This window comes from Lissotriton helveticus, chromosome 5_1 (genome assembly GCF_964261635.1).
Source record: "Lissotriton helveticus chromosome 5_1, aLisHel1.1, whole genome shotgun sequence".
NCBI lineage: Eukaryota > Metazoa > Chordata > Amphibia > Caudata > Salamandridae > Lissotriton > Lissotriton helveticus.
Genome location: NC_136065.1, coordinates 1,939,698,962 through 1,939,725,695, shown reverse-complemented (window position 1 = coordinate 1,939,725,695; position 26,734 = coordinate 1,939,698,962). Strand labels below are relative to the sequence as shown.

General features: G+C 45.8%; 1 protein-coding gene across 3 annotated transcripts in view; it reads right to left on the bottom strand.

Moving 5' to 3' along the window:
- Positions 1–26,734, bottom strand: part of LOC144756070 (uncharacterized) — a 150,226-nt gene that overhangs the window by 4,849 nt on the left and 118,643 nt on the right. For all 3 annotated transcript variants that reach the window (XM_078645577.1, XM_078645578.1, XM_078645579.1), the window contains 2 exons: positions 9,975–10,289; positions 6,807–7,053 (listed from right to left, as the gene is read on the bottom strand). In XM_078645577.1, the coding sequence (XP_078501703.1) occupies positions 6,807–7,053; positions 9,975–10,289 (562 nt within the window). The remainder of the gene's footprint in view (positions 1–6,806; positions 7,054–9,974; positions 10,290–26,734) is intronic.

The window sequence follows — 26,734 nt, the reverse complement described above, 5'->3', positions numbered from 1 at the left end:
AAGATCTGAATCTAACTGACTCTAATAGAGGACTGTTAAAGCCAAGAAAAAGAAAATGACACCTTTCTAAGTCATCGTAGATCATCACTGAGGAAAAGTTGAAAGGATATCACATGAACTGCCCTATTACCACACTGAGATGTCTCGATGGTAATGGACGAACTGGCGGAGAAAAAACAATCTGAAATTGTCTTGAAGGATTGAGTTATATTTTTTGAGGAATAAAAAGATGTGATCCCATCTTGTCGGCATCTGGAGCCGCTGCCAGTTAAGGCACTAGTAGAATTGCATGAGGCAATCCTGAACTTGACAGCTAAATGAGAACAAACTGGAAGATCCTTTCTATTAAGAGTAAAAGGATGAATTCTAACTGAACAATATCAGATACCGCAAAAACATTTGCGTTGGAGACCTTGTCCCTGTTATGGCGAACACTCCCTTGCAAACCGCAGGGATGTTTAGATAGGCGAACCAAAGGCAATCAGGGGCAGGCCACTGACCTCAAAGATGGCTGTTCCGAGTGATAAACCTGGCCGCTCCGAAAGAAATAGATCCGGAGGTGGACACGTCCGAATTGATTCGCACTCCGACTGGAAAAAAAGGAGAAACTCAGTAAACCAGTCTTGGCGAAGCCATGAGGGGTGAAGAGGGACACTCAACACCACTCCATTTTGTTCTTTCGGAGAACTCTGGGACTCAAAGGTATCGGTGGAAAATGGAATCAGATTGAGATCAGTTGGACAAGAAACGCATTTCCCTGTAAATTCTTGTGGTGATGCCAACTTGAAAAGCACCAGAATGTGCTGTTCTTCTTGGTCGCGAAAAGACCAGATCTGGAAGCACCCTACTGACGAAATTTGAATCCACATTCCGTAGAGGAAAAACTCACTCGAGAGTGGAAATTGTCGTCCTGCTGAGAGTGCCTGCCAGACTGTGTCTTGTACCAGGAACGTGGAATCGCCAGAAAGTTGTGTGCGTTCTATCGCTCATGCACATAGATCACCGGCTTCCTGAGGCAACAAAGCTGATCTAGCCCTTTGTGTTTAGTGACATAGAGTACACCAGTTGTATTGTCTGTGCGCCACAATACAGTTGTCTCCTCGAAATTATTGCGTAACAAAATTGGAGGGCAAGGAAGATGTCTCTTCGCTCCGCAGGATGATGTACCAAACCTCAAATGAGGGCTCATTTCCCGAAGACCTTCAGCCCCTAAATAGTGCTCCCCAATTCCTGAGGGGTGTGTCCATGGTGATTGCGCAATTTGATACCTTTTTGAGGGAAAAAACACACCTTGTGTATAAATGTCTGTCTTGGATTCACCCAAGAAAGAAAAACCTCTCGCATCGAGGAGGGATTGTAATGAGTTCTTCAAATGAATCAGAGACGTGAAACCAATGTTTATGCAGTTGCTGTAGCATCGTTATCCTGTGCAGAAGGACACTCACTAATACTGGAGAAGTCTGGGTGTACTGGATTGCTTATTAAGAAGAGTGATCCTCTGTAAATAAACCTGTCTCAGAAATGATGAATGCGTATGTATTGCAGACACAGAACGGCTGCCAGAATCTACATAAGAATCACGTGGAGTGGACCGAGAGTCCTGACAAGATAGGCCTGTGATATAACTTAGAGTATAGATTAACCACGTCCCGTGCTGAGGAAGCATTGTTACCTAAACCTTGACACTCTGGAGGTCGAGTGCACATGTTAGGTCTCTGGCAGTAACATTTGAAAAACTTTCTTGAGGTACAACCTTTGAAAAATGTTTGCGCAGAGATGACAAAAATCCAGCGCTACATATCTGACCAGCTAGTTGAAGAGGATCTGAGAGGAAAAAAACCTAACTCCTTATTAGATTCAGAACCACTCCGACGGTCCCTGATGTATCCATAAGTCAATTTGTAAATGACTCCCGCAGAAGAGTTGAATGCGGTCACTATGAAGGCGTAGCATACAGGAAATTGCCCAAATTCTAGAGCATGCTCTTTTGACATTACAATTAGAATTTTCCATAGATAAATCGCAGTGGTGACCAAATGAAATCTTAGAGATATGCCATCCTTATCCCACCTGGAATGGAGTCATGATGGGCTTTAAAGTAAGTCGTAGTGTCCTGGAAAAATGACTTCCTGTATACGATTTAGAGTCGAATGATACAGTTGCATATCAGGTACTGGGTGGAACTTCTTGGATTAAAATGCGAAAACTGTCCTCGGGCACCCCGAAAGAGTTGATCCCCGTACTGTGGAGAATCGAAGGCGTGGTATTGTCTGGTCAATATGATGGCCCAGAAGTAACAACTATAAAAAGGTATGGCCATTATCTCAGTATGGACTTGTGGGCGAGGAACTAAGGGTTCCTCCAACCTTAACTCCGCAACACGATACTGCAAAACTTGGAGATGTAATGTATACTGCACGGTGTTTTGTTGATAATTATGTTTTGTCCATCCTTTTTGTTAAAAATTCTAGAAGCGCCAGTGTAGGGGTATTCAAGGATACGCACATTCTGTGCCCCCATGTTAAAATTGAACCTGTCCAGAGAGCTAAACGATTGCCCGAGAGTCACCAGCGCCGATCTTTTGGATGAAGCAGAGCTCAAAATTTCTGTCAATACAATATAGAAAGAGAAAGAAACCGTCCGCCTCTATCCTGGTGACAAGGGCTTGACGAAAGCGCGTCACCGTTCCTTACATGAGGAGGGTAAATCCGTCAACATCCACCGGAGGATAGAAGAATAAAGAATCATACAAGATCCCGTAACTTGCTAAAAGGAGGCTACGACTAATAAGTAGGGTAAAGTAACACTGTAATAAGCCCAACTGGACCAAGCGTCGACTAACCTGACCATGGACTGGGTCCAGCATCAGAGAGGTCAACAAGAAAACGTGACCCTCAGTGTCCAAATAGGAAACTGGTGCAGACTTAAACTACTGTGGAGGTGACTGCTGTCAGTCTACAAGTCCTCCGTAGACGTACTTCTTGCTGGTAACGAAAACTGATCCTTAACTTGGCCAACATTCCACCTAAAACTCACCATCACTGAGGATGATTGATGAATCGAGTAGTTTGTCAACTTTGAAAGTCGTCGACGAGCCTGCTAGTGATTAAGAGAACTGTCGTCAATGGGCCAACTGTGTACGGACCTAAAGCATGCGTGGCAACTGCCGATGTGCCCACTGTTAACGGCCCCAACTGCACTGTTTATAGGCCCACTGTTGATAGCCTAGAGATGCCAGGTCCAATGCCAATGGCCAAGTGCCGATGGATCACATGTGAGAAGGGCCACTGTCAGTGGCCCACTGCTATTGAGCCAACCGTCACTGTCTGAACTGCTTAGGGAGCAGAGCAGCGACTCATGAATGCATGTAAATATTTCCAAAGTGAAGCAACACTTCGGAGATTGCCATCAAGATGGTCTGTGTAAAAGTCTATGCCTGTTCTGGGTTCCTTGAGCCTCTTGTTGTGATCACAAATCGATCATGTGCTCATCAATATTTATTCCAACAAATACGCACTTGTACTCATCTGCATTTATTAACACCAGTAGTCCCAGTGTATGTGCAAGCCCACGATCTCCAGACTGAAAGTGCACTGCAGTTATTGCTAAAATACAATTTATTTGCAAAAGTGTTAATAAATCTACATCTTTCGATATATGTCCAAATCATTTGAATGGGTTTAAACAGCGGCAGTTTCTGATGGGAGTAAGTATTACTGTCTTGACTATGTCAGCTGAATAGGCTCTCAAATGCCGACGAGACTCTTCACCGTCGATGACTGCTCTTCAGCGTCGACGAGGGACACACTGCTCCCTCGACGAGGCACCTCATCTCACCGTCGACGAGGCACCCCACCGTCGACGAGGCTCCTCACCGTCGACGAGGCACCCTTCCGTCGACTAGGCACCCCTCCGTCGACGAGGGCCCTCACCGTCGACGGGGCTCCCCACCGTCGACGATTACTCTTCAGCGTCGACGAGGCATCTCACCGTCGACGAGGTCCTTCACCGTCGACGAGGCACCCCTCCGTCGACGAGGCTCCCCACCGTCGACAAGGCCGTCGACGATAGCTATTCAGCGTCAACGAGGGACACCCCTCACCGTCGACGAGGCTCGCAGTCAACGCGGCTCGCCGTCGACAGAGCTCCCTCGTCGTCGTCGACGCAGCCCCCTCGTCGTGGACGAAAGGTTCCCGTCGACGATGCCACCATCACAGTCGACGTTGCTCGTCGTCGACGCGGCAAAACTCGTCGTCGAGGCTAGCATTGACGAGGCAAAATTGCATTCTGTGAAAAGGCTGTTGGTCAGCGAAGCTCTTTGTCGGCTGCGCAGCCTCCTGCGACTTACAACCAGTGCATTTGAGGGCTCTGTCAACAGGATCCTGTAGTCCTGTGACACCGTAGATCACCAGTGACGGCAGAGATTGCCGTCGTAGAATACCAAGAGCGTCTAGTCAGCAAGCTGGCATCCCCTCAGAAGAAAAAAATGCACAGAACGAGTCTAAACGCCTGAGAGTAAATCTCGTGGGCGTAGATGTGGGAGGCAGACTCGTAGCAGGTCAAAGACCCTTACCTTTGAAGCAACCTCAGCTAGTGAAGTAAAGCCATAAAAACATAGAAAATCCTCCCACATCAGAAGGGGGGTAGCCAAATCACAAGAACATCCCCTTCTATCCTACCATGTCAGCAACAGGCAGACAAAATGATCCATGGAAACGGTCTCAGCTTTCCACCAGTGACACAGGGTCAACAAATAGACTTCGTGTGAGAAATATCACAAAATTTAATAGATATATATAATATAAATGAAGAAACTGAGCAGAGCTCAGGGAGACTCCCTGCACACGACGTGCGGTAAAAAATCTGACAGCCTGAGCCTCTGGGGGGAACCTTCTGGTGGGTGCTGTCGCCTGATTGGCTGCAGTTTGGGCTACACAAAATGACAGGGATAGTCACTAATGTGGAAGTTTTTTCTTCTGTAGCTTGGCTACTTTACTTCCTGGTTTGTTTTTTATTGGTATTTACTATGTATTTATAGCATATTATTGCTTTTTTATATACCGTGGGACTCCCACTCCGACGACGGGGAATGATTCAGGCATGTGAATCTATGAAAGACACCCCTAATACTGGAGAACCCTGGATTTCACATCCAAAGCTTGCTGTGGGGATACATTTAGCTTTATAAGCATTTAGCATTGCCCTAATTAGTTTCTGCCCCAACCATATCAAATAATCCCCAATACTACTATACATGTCCCTTTTGAATATCATAGTATTTCTATTCAACAGTGGTTGCCAATTAAAATAGGAATCAAATAAAACACCCAAATAAGTAAAGTGCTCAACCCTCAATATGTTGGCCCTTAACCAGATAGTTTTTATACTTAATTTTTTCAGGGCCCACCACCATAACGTGAGATTTCTTATAGTTTGTGGTAAGGTTGAGACTATCCATGAAACTGACAAAGATGCTGCAAACACCTGACCGTGCGTGCGACTAGGACAGCGTCATCCACATATAAGAGGGCAGGCTGAGAACGTCCTCCCACACACAAAACGTTCATCCCTTGTTCAATTAAAACTGATTCCAGATGACTAATATAAAGAATAAAAGAAAGGGGGCCAGGATACACACCAGAAAAACTATTCTCTTCAAACTAAAGTGCTGAGAGCATTCCCCATTTAGGCCATACCTCTCCAAGATTGTATGGCCAACATGTAGCACGTGGAAAAAGGCAACATAAGTGGGCTAAATTTCATAGACCCCAACACGGCCTTGGTTCTGTTAATTCTGTTGAACGCCAAGCTGGGGCCCAAGAAGGCCAAGTGAATTGCACCGCCCTTCGCCCTTATATATTTGGAAATTAAAAAATATAGATTGAGGTTTTGCCCAAAGGTGCCACGACATGACATAAACTCATATTGAATATCAGATAAAATATTATGGTCTTTTGCCCAGATAGATAAACAGTCTAGATGCACCCGGCCTATTATTTTAATCTCCTTATTATCAGAGAGATAGGTCGATAACAGGTTGGGTGCATTCTACTCCCCATTATAAATGCGGACACAATCATAGAATGACACAGAACCTGCCAATGTTTAGAGGTGTCCGCACAGATGGCGAACAACTCTAAATTTGTAGGGCCGTGGACCCTAGTATGGTGGGATTAAAGTTCTGCCCATACTGACTGACTTACCTTTCCCTGGCAAACTCTAAATGAGCTCCTATATTCCTAAACGTTTTTGTATGTGCTAGACATTTCAAGGAATGTAATCACACTTTTTGGCAATATGGCAATTCCTCTTCAACATGTGATACAAATTCTTATGCATGCTAGAGAATTGATTACATAAAGCTTAAGGAAATAACACTTTGTGTGCTTGTGACAGCACTTCTGTGATGGTAATGTGTATATGTAATCTTAGTGAGTACCTTTGTTGGCTGTTAGTACAAATGCAGCCTTAAGTTCCCATGCAATAACTATGAGGCAAATTTTGCCCGTCAGAGTCTGTGCAGCCATTGTTAGCCAATACATTTCTTTGAGGGTCTCTGTTGATTACTGCTGTTCACAACAGGAAAACTAAAAATGCATGTCCTTTTTTAACTCTTTTTCTTACATCTCTATGTCATTTGTTAAAGCCAGGGTATATAGCCTACTTTCTGGTATAATTCAGTTTTTTCAGGTCATTTGTATGTTATTCAAGCACAGGTAAGTATTGTCTTTTTCCTTGTATTTAATGTGTGTGAATTATGAAGGTTCTGCCTTCCACTCTACAACACTCCATGAAACCTTGCATACCTTTAATGGCACCCACCACAGCGACGGGCAGGCGAATGGGCTTTTCCATAGTGGTGTTGTTGTGTGCAATGCGTTGCCCAGTGGCAGAGGACCTGGCTAGCGTCTCCCGTGAGAAAAAGTAGTCCAGCAGGCGCCTTGTCATCAGCTTGGGCTTTTCATTTGAGATTTGCGACAGGTCATCCAGCTGATGATGAGTGATGTACACCCCAGAGTTGGGGATAAGTTCTAATTTGGGTCGTCCATTTTCCTGCAAGGAGACAAGGAAGTTAACTGTTAGGCTGCTATCTTTTGTAGGTCACTGGTATTGCAAAAGATGATTGCAAAGCTACTCCTTGAATGGCTAATATTTAATGGTTGAAGCATAATTCAGTGAACTTCTGTACGTGATGAACATGGTAAGCGAAGTGGAGCATCTCCATGATGCCGTACTCTTACCAACATTCCCACACATTACTATGGAAGACTTATGCTGCTAAATATTCAAAATTCAAATGGTTCCTTCTGAACCCTAAACAGAACCTTAAAAAGATGAGCAAGGTTTGAAATCCCTATTTTTGCAATCACACCATCAAAAGACACGAGATATGTGTTGTGTCCTGTGTATGGATCTCTCTCCTATTTTCTCAGAGTCTGTCCTCTATGTCAGTTTATTTCTGCTCTTGTTCCTTAAGATAGGCTGTTGCTAATGTTTGCTAAGAGAGTATTTTGTTAGTTTCAGTTGCTGGGGTCAAGAGGCCAGAGAACAGAGCATAGTACCGAGACACCGTAAGGTATTTGTGCGCTTTAGAAATTTTAAAAATAAATAAAAAAATAAATAAATAGTACAAATCTAATTCAACTGGATTAAACTGCACTACACCAGTTAACTGCCTGGCTCCAGTTATTATTTCAAAAAGGGAAAGAGGTTGTTGCAGAGAATGATTGCTCAGTTGGATCGAAAATCGCTGTTTAGTAACCATAGCAGTGTGAAGTATGGCCAAGGAAGACAGATGACTGAAACTGGCAGAGGTAGACATATGACTGAAACTGTCAGTGTCCATAAAAAGATATAACAGGAAGGGATATCAAAGTAAGGCAAAACCTTCGAATGAGATGACACAGGCTATGCCACAGCATCAGACATGGCTTGAAAGGCATAAAAGAGACTATGACCACAGTACGAAGCAGAGCCTGCAAACCATTATAAGAGGGAGGGATGCTAAAGTTGCAAGAAGCGGGCTTGACTTTCAGTAAGGAATGACAAGAAGTTACATCATAGCGCAAAGCAAGGCCAGAGTGAGGCCTAGGAAGGGATGGCAGAGTATGACACAGTAAAAGGTCTGAAATAGAGATGAAAGGAAGAAATTTCATAGTCGAAATTAAGAGCAGGTCCTCACAAAGGCTCGGCTACGCATCTGGCAGACGCTGGTGTAGAAGAGGTGGGGTTGCTGTTCGACGATGGAACCCTCCTCGACCACAACGCCTTTGTACAGACCACTGGCATGTCGGATCGTCTCTATTTAACTCACGCAGCAGTGTCTCACTATGTTAGGATGACATGGGCACCTAAACGTAGTGAACCTCCGGAACACAAATTCGTACGATCTCTATATTGAATGGGTGAGGGCAGTCATCTTATTAAATGGTTATACGTTAGTATTCGATCACAAGCCTCCATCCCACTCACTGCTCTTAGAACAAAACGGTCCGAGACAACTGAAGACGCACTAACTGATAAGGCATGGGCAAGCATTCTAGAACACCCCAAGTGTGTATCCCACAATGCCATATTTAAATTCATACAATACATGGTACTACATAGATCCTATCTGACCCGAAAGAGAATTAAACGCATGTTCCCTGATGCCCAACACCACTGCCCATGTTGCAGGTCCGAGGAGGCGGGCTTTACCCTCATGCTATGGGCATGCTCTCACCTGCATGATTACTGGGTCCGAACTGCACTCTTGAGATCACACATCTACTACTCACGGATAATATACTGGAATGCCTACTGGGCATCCGCAAGGGCACAAAAACTTTGAAAGCCCAACTGCGTTTCCTTGACCTTGCTCTCATATTGGCCATACGTGCAATCACCATGAGATGGAAAACCCCTAGATGCCCTACTCTATCTGCATGGCAGGAGGAGGTGGTGTGCTGGTGCAGTACGGAAAGCGCAGCCATTAGACGCGAAGAGACTCGAGGACTACGGAAGCACACCATTTCTATGGAATGGGATCTCATGCTGGAAGGTTTTAAAGCATTAGATCTTCACCCTCCGTGGCTTACTCCTACCTCATAATGTGTCCAGTAGTAATTGGCCCTCGTCTTTTAAGGGGCAGGTAAGGGTTCCACTCACGATCCAGATGCACACTAGGAACGACTCGCTGCAAGTATTATATACATGCACACACAAGGTTAAATGGCACAAAGGAACCGACAGGCCAGGAGGGAGGGTGGGGAGGGGCAGGAAGGGGTTTGTTAACGGGGTTGTTTAGTTATACATTGCATACTGTATCGCATAGTTTTATATCATATGTATGCACTCCTTCTTTCCTTTATAATCACAAGAATGTCCTATTTAATCTGGCATATGTACACTGTTCTCTACTCTCCACGAAGATAATCTATGTTACGATTAGAAGAAAAAAAAGGAAGAAAATGCCATGTTGTACTTGCTAAGACAATCCGATATCACTTTATGGTGCTCAATAAAGTTTGTTTAAAAAAAAATGAAATTAAGAGCAGGTCAACTTAAGCAAACATTGCTGGAAATGCATACTCCTTTTTCACTTTAAGAGGGGATAGGTGAAATAGGTTTCTTGAAAAAAGTCATAACTAGCAGCTTTTTTGCTAAAACTTTTCCTCTTTGACGAAATATTCTCAAAGCAATCTGTGAAATCAGCAAACAATACACGGTCCCACATCCAACACCAGCATCCTCACCAATTATGAAATGACAATGAATCCCACTGAATTTCATCAACCTCTGCCTGATCTCCACTGCACCAGATATCTGTAACTCCGGCACAATACACATAAATTGATCACATGAAAAACACCTGATGCCTTCAACTCTCTGAACTTACACCAAATCTATTTCCCTCCCCACTGCCCAAATGTTTCTAGACCACTCCAAATCTTCTAGCCTCTGAAGCGCTCTGGTCAAACTAATCTGCTCCGCACCTCAACAGGCGAGGCCCAGGCAGGGGTGCCATCAGGCAGGGTTTCTTGAATGGTGTCCTCCCACAAGCCGCAGGATTCGTTGAGGCCCGCTGGGCTGCCAGAGCTCTCCTCTGTATTCATCCAGTACTGGAAGCCCCCTGTCACGCCGCTCACCCTCAGCATGCCCACTGGTGAGGACTCCCGCACCTCTGTAGGGGCAGGTTTAGGCTCCGGCCTGGGAGCCTGTTGCTGGAAAGGGGGCACTCGCACTTCTGTTGGAGGCATCTTCGGCTCTGGTGCAGGAACCAAGGGCGGTAATGGAACTCGCCCATTCACCTAAAGAGATAACTAGAAATTAATCGGAGCCTTGACTAGGTATATTCCTATGCACGTTAGCCTGTGGGACTGTACATACAAAAGCACAAACCTTTACAACTTCTCATGCACACTGCTTTCTGCACATATTTATAGACACACACACTTCTCCCTTTATTTGTTTCTTACACATGCTTCCCCGGGTGTGCTGTGTACTTTGCACACTTCTTCAGGAGCACTCGTTCCTCTGTACACTTTGACACAGTGACAAGCTTCCTGTGCACAGTTCTTCAGAACCTCTACTTCCTGTTCACATCAAGAAAGAGCAATACTTTTTACACATCTACACGAAGCCCTGCTTTCTTACACACTGGCAAGACTAGCAGATTCAGGCAACGTCACTACCCATGCTTGTAATCATTTGTGTGTCTTTTGCTTTTTCACCCTAAGTGCACCGGGTATGCCCAGATGTGGGTCCTGGGCTTACTGTGCCACTGGATTCAAGCTAGCCTGGCTGGTGAGGGGTAATACCCTGAAACCGGTCCAAGAAAGCTTGTTTCTGGTCCAGGAAGTGTAGTGTTTTATCTAGGAACCTGAATCGATATTCCTATTTTATGCCCTTGTCCGGTTATAATCAATAATATCCATACAACGGCATAGTAATCATATCCATAATTCAGTCGTAGCACATGCTGTCACATTAAGCAAGGCTACTTCTCCGGCCCCCTAGAAAGCACACCGAGTTCTCTAAACAAAACCAAGCCTCCAGCAACCTGGGAAATCCCCCTTGCTTTTGTTTTGATTTCGTCCTAGAACTCCTGTAAAGCACTGTAAGAACGGCCAGTTCTTAGTGACATCTTTATTGACGTCTTATGTCCAACCTTACGTCAAACCCAGGCACCTTTCAGGTATAAATATACCAACGTTGCCTTAAGCAAACACACAGTGGTGATTCTGGAGCAGAGCAGCTATCTACTTGCCCGGGAGCCCCGCTGATGCGAGAGCCCACGGACGCTGCCCCTCCTCTTTGACGCGCTGAGAAAGACGCTGTCTTTTCTCCTGCTGAGAAATCCAGCTCCGGCGTTTCCAGCCTACCCTTGCGGGTGTCTGGGATATCGAGTCCTGAGAGAGATATACCAGACCTCCTGCTTTCTATTACCCAGGTACGGAACTGACTAAACCCTTAAAGAGAATTCTTGAGTCAGATTCTTGGCAAAACAAACTTAACTTAAACTGCTACTTACTTACTCCTTCCCACGTATTAGGCTTAGGTCAGGTACACCGGGGTAGGCGTAGTTAGAAGCACCAGTTGAGTACGATTAGTCAATGTATATATGTATGTATATATTTTATCTATTTTAAAGTATCATATGGCTAAGAAACCATATCAATGCTCTTACAGCATTATTTTATAATCCTCCTTTTACTGTACGCACTTTACTTTACCATGAGTATTACAATCGTGGCAATTCATTTCTCTTGTATGAGGAAGAAGACTGCTCAATAAATAACACCTTTTATTGAAAACGCCCGTCTCTCTTTTCTCTGCATTCTGGTGAAACTAAGTACGCACATTTGACTGAGTGAAATAGCTGTCTTTTGTTTTCACACGACTCTAGAGATACACTCTTATTCAGGGAGAGCAAAGTTGTCATGTTTTATGGTTGTCAGAAGCTAATCCCTTCTTGTCTATCCAGGGAGGTTAAACTCCTCCTCGTTTATTCGAGAAAGTTTCTGCTGACCTCTGAGCTAGCTGGCAAACCTTAAGTCTAATATAGTCAGTAGAGACCTAGATAACCTCAGTCCTACGTCTACACTGCTGAATATATTATTCCAATGCGCAGAGCCTATTGGGAATATAGGAACTACACTACATGGCGCCAACGTTTGGTAAGGCGATAAATCTAACGCAAGACGTTAGAATAACTCAGTCGTGCTTTTTCACACAGACCCTTTTCACGTAAATACTCCAAAAGACGTCTGGAGTGGGTAAAAGGTTAAAAATCCACCGGAACTTAGTAGGAAGATATTTCTATGTATAGTTTTTGGTTTAGTCAATGTTGAAGGATACAGTGTTCCAAAATATTGTGCACCTAATCTTTGTTTACTTGAAACTTGATCTGCAACAAAAACTTTTCTGTTAGTAAAAATGACAGAAAGTGAAGACGAAAGGGAGACAGCTAGAATAGCAGCTCGTCTCCTAGAGGATTCAGAAAAGGGGGTGGTGATGGACAGAGCATCTGAATTAAGCAGAACACTCCTATCCAGTCAAAAGATCAGGGCTTGATCCATCACCGTTTTTTAGCTCACTGCACCATCCCAGCTCAGAACCTGGCTATATGCAAATTAGTCTGACCCTGGCCCAGTGCATCATGGGAACAGGGCAGACCAAACTACCAAGCCAATTCTTTACTGGAAAGGAAACAAGCTTCCGGGGACCGGTTTCTGGCATTACAGCCGTCTTCGGCCCGGCTTGCTTGAATCCTGATGGTGCAGTGAGCAAGGGACTCATGTCTGAGCATACCCTTCCACTCCTATAGTGGCCAAAACGATTCAGAAAAGAGGATGACACAAGTCTCCTACAGAATGACCCGAATGCAATACTCATTCCGGTCAACATAAGAAAAACTATAACACTTAAACTTATAGAAAATGGACTAACATCGAGAGGTGGTACAGTCATATTCGTAATTGAGGCACATGAATATCGGCAGACAGAGGTATTCTATTCATGGATAAACTTTCCAGCACCAAACGCTGTCACACACGAATTCCACTATTACCAAATAGAGGAACCTCCGGATGAGTACACCCCTTTTGAGGAGGTGGAAATCCCATTAAAATACCTGCTCTGGTTTAAAGGCGCCCTAAAACATAATAATCACATCACCAGGCTTGGTCCACTAGGTAGACCAGGAGCAACGTGGCCGGTTCTAGCCAGCTACACACCAAATCCAGACATTGAAAAAATGTCAAGTGAAGAACTCTTAGTTAAAATAAAAGAATTAACACAGGCATATAGAGAGTTGGTTCAATTGGCAACGGAGGATATAACATTCCTCCAGAAATTGAAAGAAACAGATATAGCAGAACAACCATTTGAACTTGCCAGAATCATAGAAAAATCCTATGAAGAACTAGGAAGAGATAGTTTGGGTGGGAAACCAGTAAAACCCCAACTAACTGAAAATCCTGAAAAGATATTTATTAAAAATAATCTAAACACTCCAAAAAAGAGCTGGGATGGAAAGAAACAATCCACTCCATAAGAAAAAAGATTCCAGTCTAGAGGAAGGTCTCCTCGGCGGAGAGAAAGATCTCCGGACCAAGGACACAAGTCTCCCCAGAGGGAGCCCTCTGAGAAAAGATACAACCTTAGAAATAGGGATAATTTGAAGAAACCTGATAGATATCAAGATATTGATACACATCCCTCTCGATCTTTTCAGACTTCCTCGCAGAAATCGGAAAGAGGAGGACGGTCAGAACACAGGGAAGAGCATGTCAAGTCCAAAGACAAGGAACCTGCTCATCAAAGTAAAAAATTACAATTTCCAAAAAAGAAGGTAGCCAGCATTAAAATAGTCAAACATGCCGAGGATACTGAGGACACAGCTGAAAAACGGAGATTGGGCCCAGACAGTGCTAGACAGCGCAGCAGAAGTGAACATAGCTCGCAAGATCCTGATGAATCATCTGGAGACAGTGGACACGAATGAATACATTCAAGTGGAAACTGCAGACAGCAGAGTTAGCAAACCTCATAAAATATACGAGATAACATTACGTATAGAGGGAGATAAGACTAGGAAAATAAGGGGTCTATTTTGGGATAACATTTCCAAAGGCTATGACATCCTTTTAGCTGAAAAGGACTGGCCACCAGAGTTTGTCAGGGAGTGCCCTCATGGCGAAGAAATGATTATGCCTGCCTTCTCAAATCACATTCCAATTCCTAAAAAATATACACTTGCAAGAAAGTGGGCGGTAGCCCAAGCTCCAGCATTATATAAAAATCATGTAGGATGGGATGAGGACTCACCTCCTCACAAAATCCAATTAAAATGTCAACCAACTGCACAAAGGCAGTACCCAATTAAGCAAGAAGCTAAAAAACAGGTCAGGGAGATCTTAGATCAACTTGAATACCAGAGGGTGATTGAAAAATGCACCTCACAAATGAACAATCCTTTGTTTCCTGTCTCCAAGCCAGACGATTCATATCGTCTAGTTTTGGACTACAGACACCTTAACTCATGTTGCAAGACATTTGCAGTACAAAACTCACACAGTGCAGCACTAATGAATAACATCGTGCGCAAAAAATACAAAACAACATTAGACATCTCTAATGGATTTTTTTGTCAAAACATTGCACCTGAAAGCAGGTATTTGACCGCTTTCTCAATAATGGGCTCGCAGAAAAATTTCTGTTGACTCCCACAGGGGTTCAAGAATAGCCCAGGATTATTCTCAGCAAGAGTAACAGAGTTACTACAAATATATGATGATGAGGCATTATCTTATGTCGATGACATCTATCTAACAGATGATGACTTGGATACTCACTTGAAAAGAGTAAACACCATAATACTTGGGTTTGCTGCAGAGGGTTACAAATTCAACTTTAAAAAGTTACGAATTGCCCATCTAACAGTCCTGTTTTTAGGATATGAATTATCAAGTGAAGGCAAAAGCCTGGCAGACAATTTCTTAGAGAAGTGCGCTGTACTCCAAGCACCAAAAACGCTGAGGAACTTACAATCAATACTAGGTTTTCTGAATTTCGGAAGAACTTACATTCTAAATTATGCAGAGAGGGTTAAACCTCTCTATGAACTAATAAAACCTGATTTAAAACCAATCAATTGGACTCAAAAACACACAGAAATTTTGAGATCATTGCAAACAGACATGTTAGCAAAAACAAAATTGCAAACTCGCGATAATACACGCAACCTTGTAATCCGAGTCATCCCAGGAAGATGCGGATTTACGTACCTGACCTCTAATGAGGGAGAAAAGGTACCAATAGCATACAAATCACACTTGTACTCACAAGCTGAAAAAACATTCAGTCTTGCGGAAAATGTTGTAAATGCGGTTCAAACAGCTGTAGCCAGCGAAAGAGACCAAGCCCAAGGCAAAAGGATAACTGTTTTAACAGCAGAATCAGCCTTCGAGGCATTAACAAGCCCAAGTAAGTTAACTACCGTGGCATTAGATCCAAAATGGATAAAATGGGAGAATTCTCTTGCTACAGAAAAAGTGAAATACTATTTTGACCCGGAAATGAAAAAATTGAAATATCTAACATATGAAAGAGAATATCCTCTGCTAATCGAAATTCTGCCTCTACAACAGTACGCCTGTGTAATATATACAGACGGATATGCACAACCCTCAGTTTGGGGAAAACAAGCTTATAACGCTACGTGCGAGGTTGTCAAATGCCGGTCGCGCGAAGGTAAATTGAGACCACTGGTAACAATGTCACAATCTGTAAAAGACAATTCAAGTCAACAAACTGAATTAATAGCTTTAAAAATGGCGCTCGATATTGCCGATCGCGAATTCCCGACACTAATAGTGTGCGATTCGCATTCCTGCGTCAAATCATACAATAATGACTAGCAGAAATGGGTTCAAAACGGTTACAAAGATGCCACAGGTGCCACAATCAAGCAAAAAACGCTTTGGGAACAAGTAGTTCGTTTGCAGAAAGAACTACAAAAGACTCACGTGATACATACACTGAGTCATCAGCGTGATGGCGTTCACGTTGCAGGGAATTCATTGGCTGAGACAGCCACAGCGGAAGCAACTAATCTGGCTTCCGTAGCCACAAAAAAGCGTTCAGAAAAATTCATAGACGGGGAAACCATGCTGGCGGTAAAAACGTCTTCAAAAGGCGACTGTGCAGCACTACCCGTGAACTATCCACCTCTGGCCTGGTCGCCCCCCTGCTCCTTGCCGCGCCTGCCACTGAGCCCCTGCTCACCTGCATACCGAGTCCCTCCTCTCCGACGCCGTCAGCAGCGCCCCAGCCGCCGCTGGGCCGCCCGCTCTGCCGGTCCCGTTCCCGCGCCTCCTGCCTGCGGCCCGGCCCCCTCGCCAGACGATTGGGCACCCCTTCCCGCCTCCTAGCTGACCCGCCCTACCTGCTCCCCTCTTAAGGGGACACCGCCTGCATCTGGGGAGCGACCACTGCGCCTCTGGCCTGGTCGCCCCCCTGCTCCTTGCCGCCCCTGCGCCCCTGCTCACCTGCATACCGAGTCCCTCCTCTCCGACGCCGTCAGCAGCGCCCCAGCCGCCGCTGGGCCGCCCGCTCTGCCGGTCCCGTTCCCACGCCTCCTGCCTGCGGCCCCGCCCCCTCGCCAGACGATTGGGCACCCCTTCCCGCCTCCCAGCTGACCCGCCCTACCTGCTCCCCTCTTAAGGGGACACCGCCTGCATCTGGGGAGCGACCACTGCGCTTCTGGCCTGGTCGCCCCCCTGCTCCTTGCCGCGCCTGCCACTGAGCCCCTGCCCACCTGCATACCGAGTCCCTCCTCTCTGACGCCGTCAGCAGCGCCCCAGCCGCCGCTGGGCCGCCCGCTCTGCCGGTCCCGTTCCCGCGCCTCCTGCCTGCGGCCCCGCCCCCTCGCCAGACGATTGGGCACCCCTTCCCGCCTCCCAGCTGACCCGCCCTACCTGCTCCCCTCTTATGACGCCCCCTGAGTGACCGCGCAGCGGGAGCACCGAATGAGCGCCGAAGGTGCGCCAAAGGTAAGCCAGTCTGCGCCCGTCCGCGCCTGGACCGCGCCCAGGGCCAGGACCCCTGGCCCCCACCGCCGGAAGCCGACCAGACGGACCTACGACGCCACCGAACTCAACGCACTCAACACCGGCCGAACCCCGGGTTGCTACCGAGCCACACCGAGACGCACCCACGGACCCTTCAGCTGCCACTCCTGCAAGTTCACCTGCAACCGGACCCACGCAACACCAGCTCCCATCAAGCCGAACTCCAGCAGCACCCACCTGAAGTGCATCCTGCTCAACACCCGCTCCGTCCACAGACACGCCATCGAGCTCTGGAACCTGCTCGACACCACAGACCCAGACGTCGCCTTCCTCACGGAAACCTGGATGAACGCCTCTTCCGCGCCCGACATCGCCATCGCCATCCCAGAGGGTTACAAGATCACCCGGAGAGACCGCGCCAACCAGACAGGAGGAGGCATCGCCATCATCCACAGGAACACCATCCGCATCACAACCAACACCGACGATACCCTCGCACCCGCCAAACACCTGCACTTCCAGATCCACGTCAACCCCAAGACCACCCTCAGAGGCACCCTCATCTACAGACCCCCGGGACCACGCACACAATTCAGCGAGGACATCGCCGACTTCGTCAGCCCGCACGCCCTCCCCTCCGCTGACTACATCCTCCTCGGGGACCTCAACTTCCACCTGGAGAACAACAACGACCGCAACACCACCACCCTGCTGGACAACCTCGCCAACCTCGGTCTCAAGCAACTGGTGACCACCCCCACACACTACGCCAGACACACACTCGACCCGATCTTCTCTTCCAGCAAGGACATCGCCTTCAGCCACGCCACGGGACTCCACTGGACGGACCACAGCTGCGTCCACTTCAGCTTCAGAAGGACCACGCTCCACCATCACCAGCAACAGGCTCCCCGCAGAAGCTGGAACAAGATCACTGCAGACCAGCTCGCGACTTCCCTGAGCAAGAACCCCCCCACCAGCACAACTAACCCCAGCCAAGCAGCCACCAACCTCACGAAATGGATCAGCGACTGCGCAGACGACCTCGCCCCGCTGAAGACCCCGCCGAGCAGACCCGGCAGCAAGAAAGCCCCATGGTTTAACGACGAACTCAAGAGCTCCAAGAAGAACTGCAGAGCACTCGAGAAAACCTGGCGCAGAGACCCAACACCGGACAACATGACTGCCCTCAAGCTCGCCACCCGAAAACACCACCAGCTGATCCACGCCACCAAGAAAACCGCATTCAAGGAACGACTGGACAACAACGCACACAACAGCAAGGAACTCTTCAACATCGTGAAAGAGCTCTCCAACCCCAACGCCGGAAACAACGACATCACCCCCTCGCAAGACCTCTGCAACTCCCTCGCCTCCTACTTCCACAACAAGATCGCGGACATACACAACAGCTTCAGCACTCAACCGACGCACGCCACGACCGAACCACCGCCCCCCACCACCACCCTCCGCGCCTGGACCCCGATCAGCACCGAAGACACCATCCGCACAATGAACTCCATCCACTCCGGATCTCCGACAGACCCCTGCCCTCACCACGTCTTCAACAAGGCCGACGCTGTCATCGCACCCCACCTGCGGGACATCATCAACACCTCCTTCGACATCGCCACCTTCCCGGAGAGCTGGAAGCACGCCGAACTCAGCGCTCTACTCAAGAAACCATCAGCAGACCCAACCGACCTCAAGAACTACCGCCCCATCTCGCTGCTCCCGTTTCCGGCCAAAGTCATCGAGAAGACCGTCAACAAGCAACTGGCCGCCTTCCTCTCGCAGTCTGGCTTCCGGGCCAACCACAGCACCGAGACCGCCCTGATCGCAGCGACCGATGACATCCGAGCCCTGCTCGACAACGGAGAAACAGCGGCCCTCATCCTCCTGGACCTCTCCGCGGCCTTCGACACTGTCTGCCACCGCACCCTAGTACAGCGCCTCAGAAACGTCGGAATCCAGGAGAAGGCACTGGAATGGATCACCTCCTTCCTCGCCGGAAGGACACAGAGAGTCCGCCTCCCCCCGTTCAGATCGGAGGCCACCGAAGTCATCTGCGGCGTTCCTCAAGGCTCCTCGCTCAGTCCAACCCTCTTCAACGTCTACATGAGCCCCCTCGCAGCCAACGCACGCCAGCACAACCTGAACATCATCTCCTACGCCGACGACACCCAGCTGATCCTCTCCCTCACTAATGACCCCGCCACCGCCAGAGCCAACCTGCACGAAGGGATGACAGACGTAGCCAACTGGATGTCGAACAGCCGCCTGAAACTGAACTCGGACAAGACGGAAGTCCTCATCCTGGGATCCTCACCCTCCGCCTGGGACGACTCCTGGTGGCCCCCCGCCCTGGGCAGCGCACCCAAACCAACTGACCACGCACGCAACCTGGGCTTCATCCTGGACTCCTCCCTCTCCATGACCAGACAAGTCAACGCCGTCTCCTCGTCGTGCTTCAACATCCTGCGCATGCTACGCAAGATCTTCCGATGGATCCCCACCGAGACCAGGAAGACGGTCACCCGGGCCCTCGTCACCAGCCGTCTGGACTACGGCAACTCCCTCTACGCCGGAACCACCGCCAAACTCCAGAAAAGACTCCAGCGGATCCAGAACACCTCAGCACGACTCATCCTGGACATCCCCCGCCGCAGCCACATCTCCGGACACCTGAGAAACCTGCACTGGCTCCCGGTCAACAAGAGAATCACCTTCCGGCTCCTCACCCACGCACACAAAGCCCTACACAACCAAGGACCAGGATACCTCAACAGCCGCCTCAACTTCTACGCTCCCAAACGCCAGCTTCGATCGACCAGCCACGCCCTCGCCGCCGTCCCCCTCATCCGAAGAGCCACCACAGGAGGAAGGTCCTTCTCCTACCTGGCCGCCAAGACTTGGAACTCCCTTCCGACCCACCTCCGCCTGACCCAGGACCACCTCGCCTTCAGGAAGCAGCTCAAGACCTGGCTGTTCGAGCAGTAGCGGACCCCCTTCCCCCAGCGCCTTGAGACCCTCCGGGTGAGTAGTGCGCTATATAAATGCTTTGATTGATTGATTGATTGAATTATACATACATAATCGATGCAAACTCCGTTCCTTTTGCTCGAATCCCTGGAGTGAGGGATAGGGTAATTCCACGAACAGGAGAATCTTCTTAATACAAGAAGCACATATGGGATTAGGTCTAAGGCATCAGATGATCAAAGAATCTCTGACAGAATTACAATCAGAATACTGGTGGCCGGGAATGAGCTTGGATAATCACAAATTTGCAAAAAATTGTGAAAACTGCAACAGAGATCGCAGTGGCGAACCGGCCGAAGTAGTGCCAGAACACCTAATAGAAAGCATAAGGCGATCTATACGCATAATTAAACAGGAAACATGCGTCCCAATGTATATTATTTAAGACTATATTCACTTAAAATGTAGACACCAGCGCTCGGCTGACGCCAGAACTGTTATAAAAGATTTGTGAGTCTATATCGGCACATACGCAATTGGCATGCTACATTCTGACCAGGGTCCTGCTTTTAGCTCTCGAGCTTATAAGGAGGCCATGACCAGCATGGGCATTGCATTGCGGTACTCTTGTCCCTTCCATCCTGAGGGAAACGGGATTGTGGAAAGAAAAAACCGAGACATAAAGCAATCTATAACGGCGAGGCTATTAGGTATGGGTGATGGGTGGGTCCAACATTTAACAAGTGTCTAACGTAGTCTTAACAACTACCAAGAATTTCAGTGTAGTTCCTATATTCCCAATAGGCTCTGCGCATTGGAATAATATATTCAGCAGTGTAGACGTAGGACTGAGGTTATCTAGGTCTCTACTGACTATATTAGACTTAAGGTTTGCCAGCTAGCTCAGAGGTCACTAGAAACTTTCTTGAATAAACGAGGAGTTTAACCTCCCTGGATAGACAAGAAGGGATTAGCTTCTGACAACCATAAAACATGACAACTTTGCTCTCCCTGAATAAGAGTGTATCTCTAGAGTCGTGTGAAAACAAAAGACAGCTATTTCACTCAGTCAAATGTGCGTACTTAGTTTCACCAGAATGCAGGGAAAAGAGAGACGGGCGTTTTCAATAAAAGGTGTTATTTATTGAGCAGTCTTCTTCCTAATACAAGAGAAATGAATTGCCACGATTGTAATACTCATGGTAAAGTAAAGTGCGTACAGTAAAAGGAGGATTATAAAATAATTCTGTAAAAGCATTGATATGGTTTCTTAGCCATATGATACTTTAAAATAGATAAAATATATACATACATATATACATTGACTAATCGTACTCAACTGGTGCTTCTAACTACGCCTACCCCGGTGTACCTGACCTAAGCCTAATACGTGGGAAGGAGTAAGTAAGTAGCAGTTTAAGTTAAGTTTGCTTTGCCAAGAATCTGACTCAAGAATTCTCTTTAAAAGGTTTCAGTCCGTACGAACTATTGTTCGGGACTAGAATGCATATTCAGGACCTTGATAGTCAGACCTCAGTGGTAGAAGAAAAATGCTTTGATATCAAAGATCGTTTGGCTATTTTACAAGACTTAAATGAAACATGGAAAGACCTGAGCAACATAAAGCTAAAACAGCAGCCAACAGCCACTGAAGAAAAACCACCTGTGCCAGTTGTCTGGATTCCAAAAATTGGGGATCTGGTCAGAGAGAAGATCGCGGTGAAGAAGGAATTTGGGCCTTCTTACAGAAAAGCAGTACCTGTCTTAGCTATCAACGGAACAAGATCAGTTGTACTACCGCCCCTTGCTGGTAAAAAGGAGAACCGAGTTGTATCCATCGACCTGGTAAAACCACAAACATGTGGCCAATAATAAGTAGTAGGCCAAGTGGACTCCCAAGAAATAGCAGAACACCAAAGTTTGCTACAATACAAGAGGTTCAAACTGAGAGACTAATCACATTTGATAAACCTACAGTGAAACAAAAAGGACTGTGCAACAAAGCCATGGAACTTATGCCTCTTAAAACCCAAATTGCAACAGTTCGTCAAGAAACACCTGTCTACAACGATGCAGCCACAGACTATGGTGATGAAACAAAGAAAATTCCAAAACCAAATGAAAATCCGGAAGGGATTCCAACAATTGACAGAACTGCATCTGGCTACTTCATCAACTTCGATGACTTTTCTGAGGATCCGAGCAAACCTGAAGAACAGCCAACAACAAAATCTTTTAAAAACAAAGCAACAGAACTATTTCATCAACTCGAAGAAACCTATCTGATTTCTCCATGGATTGAATTTTGGATTGTGTTAGGTGTACTTTTCCTCCTGCTTTGGCTCATCATGGTACTTTGTTTGGGGAAATTCATTGAGGGAAAATACAGGACAATGGACAAAGCAAGTCAGAACATCAACTTGGTCTTAAAACCACACAAGTCATCTCACATCAAGAAAAGAGAACTATCATCCGTGAATGTCATAGCCAATCCAATACCTGGTGGGGTAGCATGGGACAAAAACGGATTATGAAATTTATGGCCGGTCGAGCTCTTGAAGTATCCACATCAGTTTAAGGTTTCATTAAGTGACTTTGTAAAACCGAGCACATTCTCTGATGATTGGGACTTTGAAAGTATTAATGATATGATGTCAGATTTAGTAATGTCGGCAAAATTTACAGAACATGATTACTTGCAGGGTTCATCTAATTATGAAGAATTGTACTGCTACAACCACTTTGCTCATCACTATTTGCATAAATCTGCTCAACCTAGAAATGTTTTAAATTATAATCAATGGGAACATTGTGCAACTCCAGCAAAAGGCAGTTCAAAAGCATGTTATGAGTAATTCCCATACTTCTCAGGGTTTAACACAAGTGAAGCAGAAGCCTTTTATTTCAAAATGTTAAATAAGACAGGAATGAAAACAATGCTGACAAACACTAAATTAATCTATTCAGAAACATTTTATGAAAAAATGACTACATTTGTTTTTGTTTTTTGGAAAAACAATATTGAAACAAAAACCATCTGGGGTACCAAAGATTGGCAGGTCCAAGGTATAGAATCATTATTTAGAGCCTGCATGATCCCAGAACAAATTATATTCTTGAATGATACCATTCAACAGACAACCTGTCTTGGCCTAGCCAAAATTAAAGACTTAAACAAACCGTCTATTCCAAAGCCAACACCTGACAGTAATAGCACTACAGATGTTGAGATAGACGTATCCCATATTTTTAACCAAAACAGAACACATCCAGATTGGAAAAAATGGTTGATCTGGCCCACAGACACAAATAACTGTCAAGATAGATTCCTGAACAAAATACAGGGGTTCAAATTGACCAGGCCAGACCCTAGATACTCCCAGAGACAACATCCAGGGATAGTTACAACATACAGTGTAGGAAAACTCTGCCTCGAATGGCTACAGAAATCCACACTGGCAGAAATTAAGCAACACTTGACTTTACTTAAAGAAGGTGCTGACTTGCGTGATTTCATAATGGGACCACGCAAACAGCGTCAAAAACGTTTCATAGCGGCCAGTATATAGGCAGCTTACAACGAAGCTTGGAAAGTAATGCAAATTGAAACAGCAGAGAAAATACGGGAAATTGACCGTATTAATTTGGAAAAATCACTTTCTGTTGTGGACAATGGGTTAATGACTTTGTCTTCCAGAATATATTCACTGGACAGTATTGTATCATCTGCTATAGATATAATAGAGCAGGACTTACTAATGTTACAACACGGTCAGTCCCAATTACGTTCTATTGTACAGCTTGGCTGGACGTTACAAAATCTGCGTTCAGGCTACGTGCCTTGGCGTTTAATCAACACAACGTCATTATTCTCTATCTTTAACCTTACTGATACACAAATCAGCTTGGCACAAAAAGGAGCGGAATATACAATTCTGAGCATTGAAAAACTTGAGAGATTACCATTAACAATGTCAGAACGACCTGTCATTGAATGGATAATACACGGAATAATAACAATTCCGATAACAACTTTCCAATTTAAATTCTGTCAAGAGTATATACCAGCAGGCCAGTATGAAAGGTTGGGTAAAGGGTACATTAATTCATCATGGAAATTACCTTACACACACACATGTTATAGTGAAAAGGAACAGAGTGTATTTCTTAGTGGTAATAATTGCAAACGGTCACTAAGTGGTATACTTCTGTGTCAAGGTATTAACCTGCGTGGGGCCTGTGAGGGGACTTCAAATAATCTTTCATGCCACCAGCATGGCACACCTGCAACACGAATAGAGCCATTCTTTAGACGGCTTTCTAACGGGAGCTACATTCTAATAGTGGACCACAGATGTTGTGGCATGGTGCCAGGAAAAGCTTATCTAGTGAGCGTTAGTTCCATGGTCACTTGCTGTATGCAAGTATTGTATCCAAACAGCACTCCAGACAGGGAGGCAAAAATTTGGCCCATTTTGAATATCTCTTCTATTTGAATTGATACTTTAAGCAGAATGAAGTCTGTTCTTTTACAGACAACTGTGCCCTTGACGTCATCAAAAGAAACGTATGATCTGCAAGTTGCAAGGACAACGGCAGAGATACATACACTTTTATCAACAAATTGCCCCTTGCATTTCGCAGAAATGTTAAGCCAAATCCTAAACATGTCTGATATCGGTGGTATCCCACATGTATTTAAGACAATTTTTTCGGGACTGTTAACACCCTTCAAAACCGTTCTGGGCATTTTTCCTAATTTTGTCCATTCTGTCTTTGGCGGTCTACCACTTCTGTTGGGACTCGTAGCAGGCATTTTATTTTTGACTCTCCTGCTTCGATATGGCAAGCCAAATCGCAGACAAAACTCCAGCAACAATGGAAGAAACGATCCTAGCTATACGCTATCGGGACCGCATAACTAAAGTCCTTGGATTAGCCCGGCTAAGAGATCTGAATATGACCTGGTTTCTTTCATTCAGACCCATCTGGCAGAATTGTATCTTACCTGTGCTACGATGTATGCTGTGCGGAGAAGAATGCGTGTTGGACGTCTGTCTTACACTACAATCAGAAGTACCATTGGATACAGATACTTTGCTAAGTCCTGTAACGGCTCATGCATCGTGTTGTCCCCAGCGGTTACCAATCCTGATGACGGCATTCGTTGAGACTTCACCACTGCGCTTAAAGGGTAGTGAAGAACGAGATGAGAGCAACATAACACAGGTACCACCTTCTGTGAGCATTGCTGATCAAGACATCGATGATAGCAATCATTCTCACGACTGCACAGTTGCGGCATTTTCCAACTTGGTCGAACTTTCACCTGAAGCGGTAAACCACTTTTTTGAAAGTCTGTCTGAAATGATGTTTTCCCCCGAACAAAAAGAATAACTTTTAAGCAAACTAGTACACAGCGTTCAGTGCTTCTATTTTTAGGAACTCTAGAGACAATATATTACATCAGCCTCTAGCACATTTACAATAACTGTATTGATATGTGATGGAATGGTCTCGCACTTCTTTTCTGTATTAAGAGCCATTTCATGTGTAAATTTCGCAAATCATTCAGCTAATATATATATGCATCCTTTTTTAATGAATGATTACACTGCTTGAAAAGCGTACAGTACCTATAATCATTTTCATGTATTTCGCATACACCATTTCAAATGCAAAAATGTATTTTGGGGTGGGTAGGTATACACATGCACCTTAAATGTTTACTATTGCTTAAGTTTTAGTAATGATGGACATTAATTCGTGGAGTGGGTGTAGTGTTTTATCTAGGAACCTGAATCGATATTCCTATTTTATGCCCTTGTCCGGTTATAATCAATAATATCCATACAACGGCATAGTAATCATATCCATAATTCAGTCGTAGCACATGCTGTCACATTAAGCAAGGCTACTTCTCCGGCCCCCTAGAAAGCACACCGAGTTCTCTAAACAAAACCAAGCCTCCAGCAACCTGGGAAATCCCCCTTGCTTTTGTTTTGATTTCGTCCTAGAACTCCTGTAAAGCACTGTAAGAACGGCCAGTTCTTAGTGACATCTTTATTGACCTCTTATGTCCAACCTTACGTCAAACCCAGGCACCTTTCAGGTATAAATATACCAACGTTACCTTAAGCAAACACACGGTGGTGATTCTGGAGCAGAGCAGCTATCTACTTGCCCGGGAGCCCCGCTGATGCGAGAGCCCACGGACGTTGCCCCTCCTCTTTGATGCGCTGAGAAAGACGCTGTCTTTTCTCCTGCCGAGAAATCCAGCTCCGGCGTTTCCAGCCTACCCTTGCGGGTTGCTGGGATATCGAGTCCTGAGAGAGAGATACCAGACCTCCTGCTTTCTATTACCCAGGTACGGAACTGACTAAACCCTTAAAGAGAATTCTTGAGTCAGATTCTTGGCAAAACAAACTTAACTTACACTGCTACTTACTTACTCCTTCCCACGTATTAGGCTTAGGTCAGGTACACCGGGGTAGGCGTAGTTAGAAGCACCAGTTGAGTACGATTAGTCAATGTATATATGTATGTATATATTTTATCTATTTTAAAGTATCATATGGCTAAGAAACCATATCAATGCTCTTACAGCATTATTTTATAATCCTCCTTTTACTGTACGCACTTTACTTTACCATGAGTATTACAATCGTGGCAATTCATTTCTCTTGTATGAGGAAGAA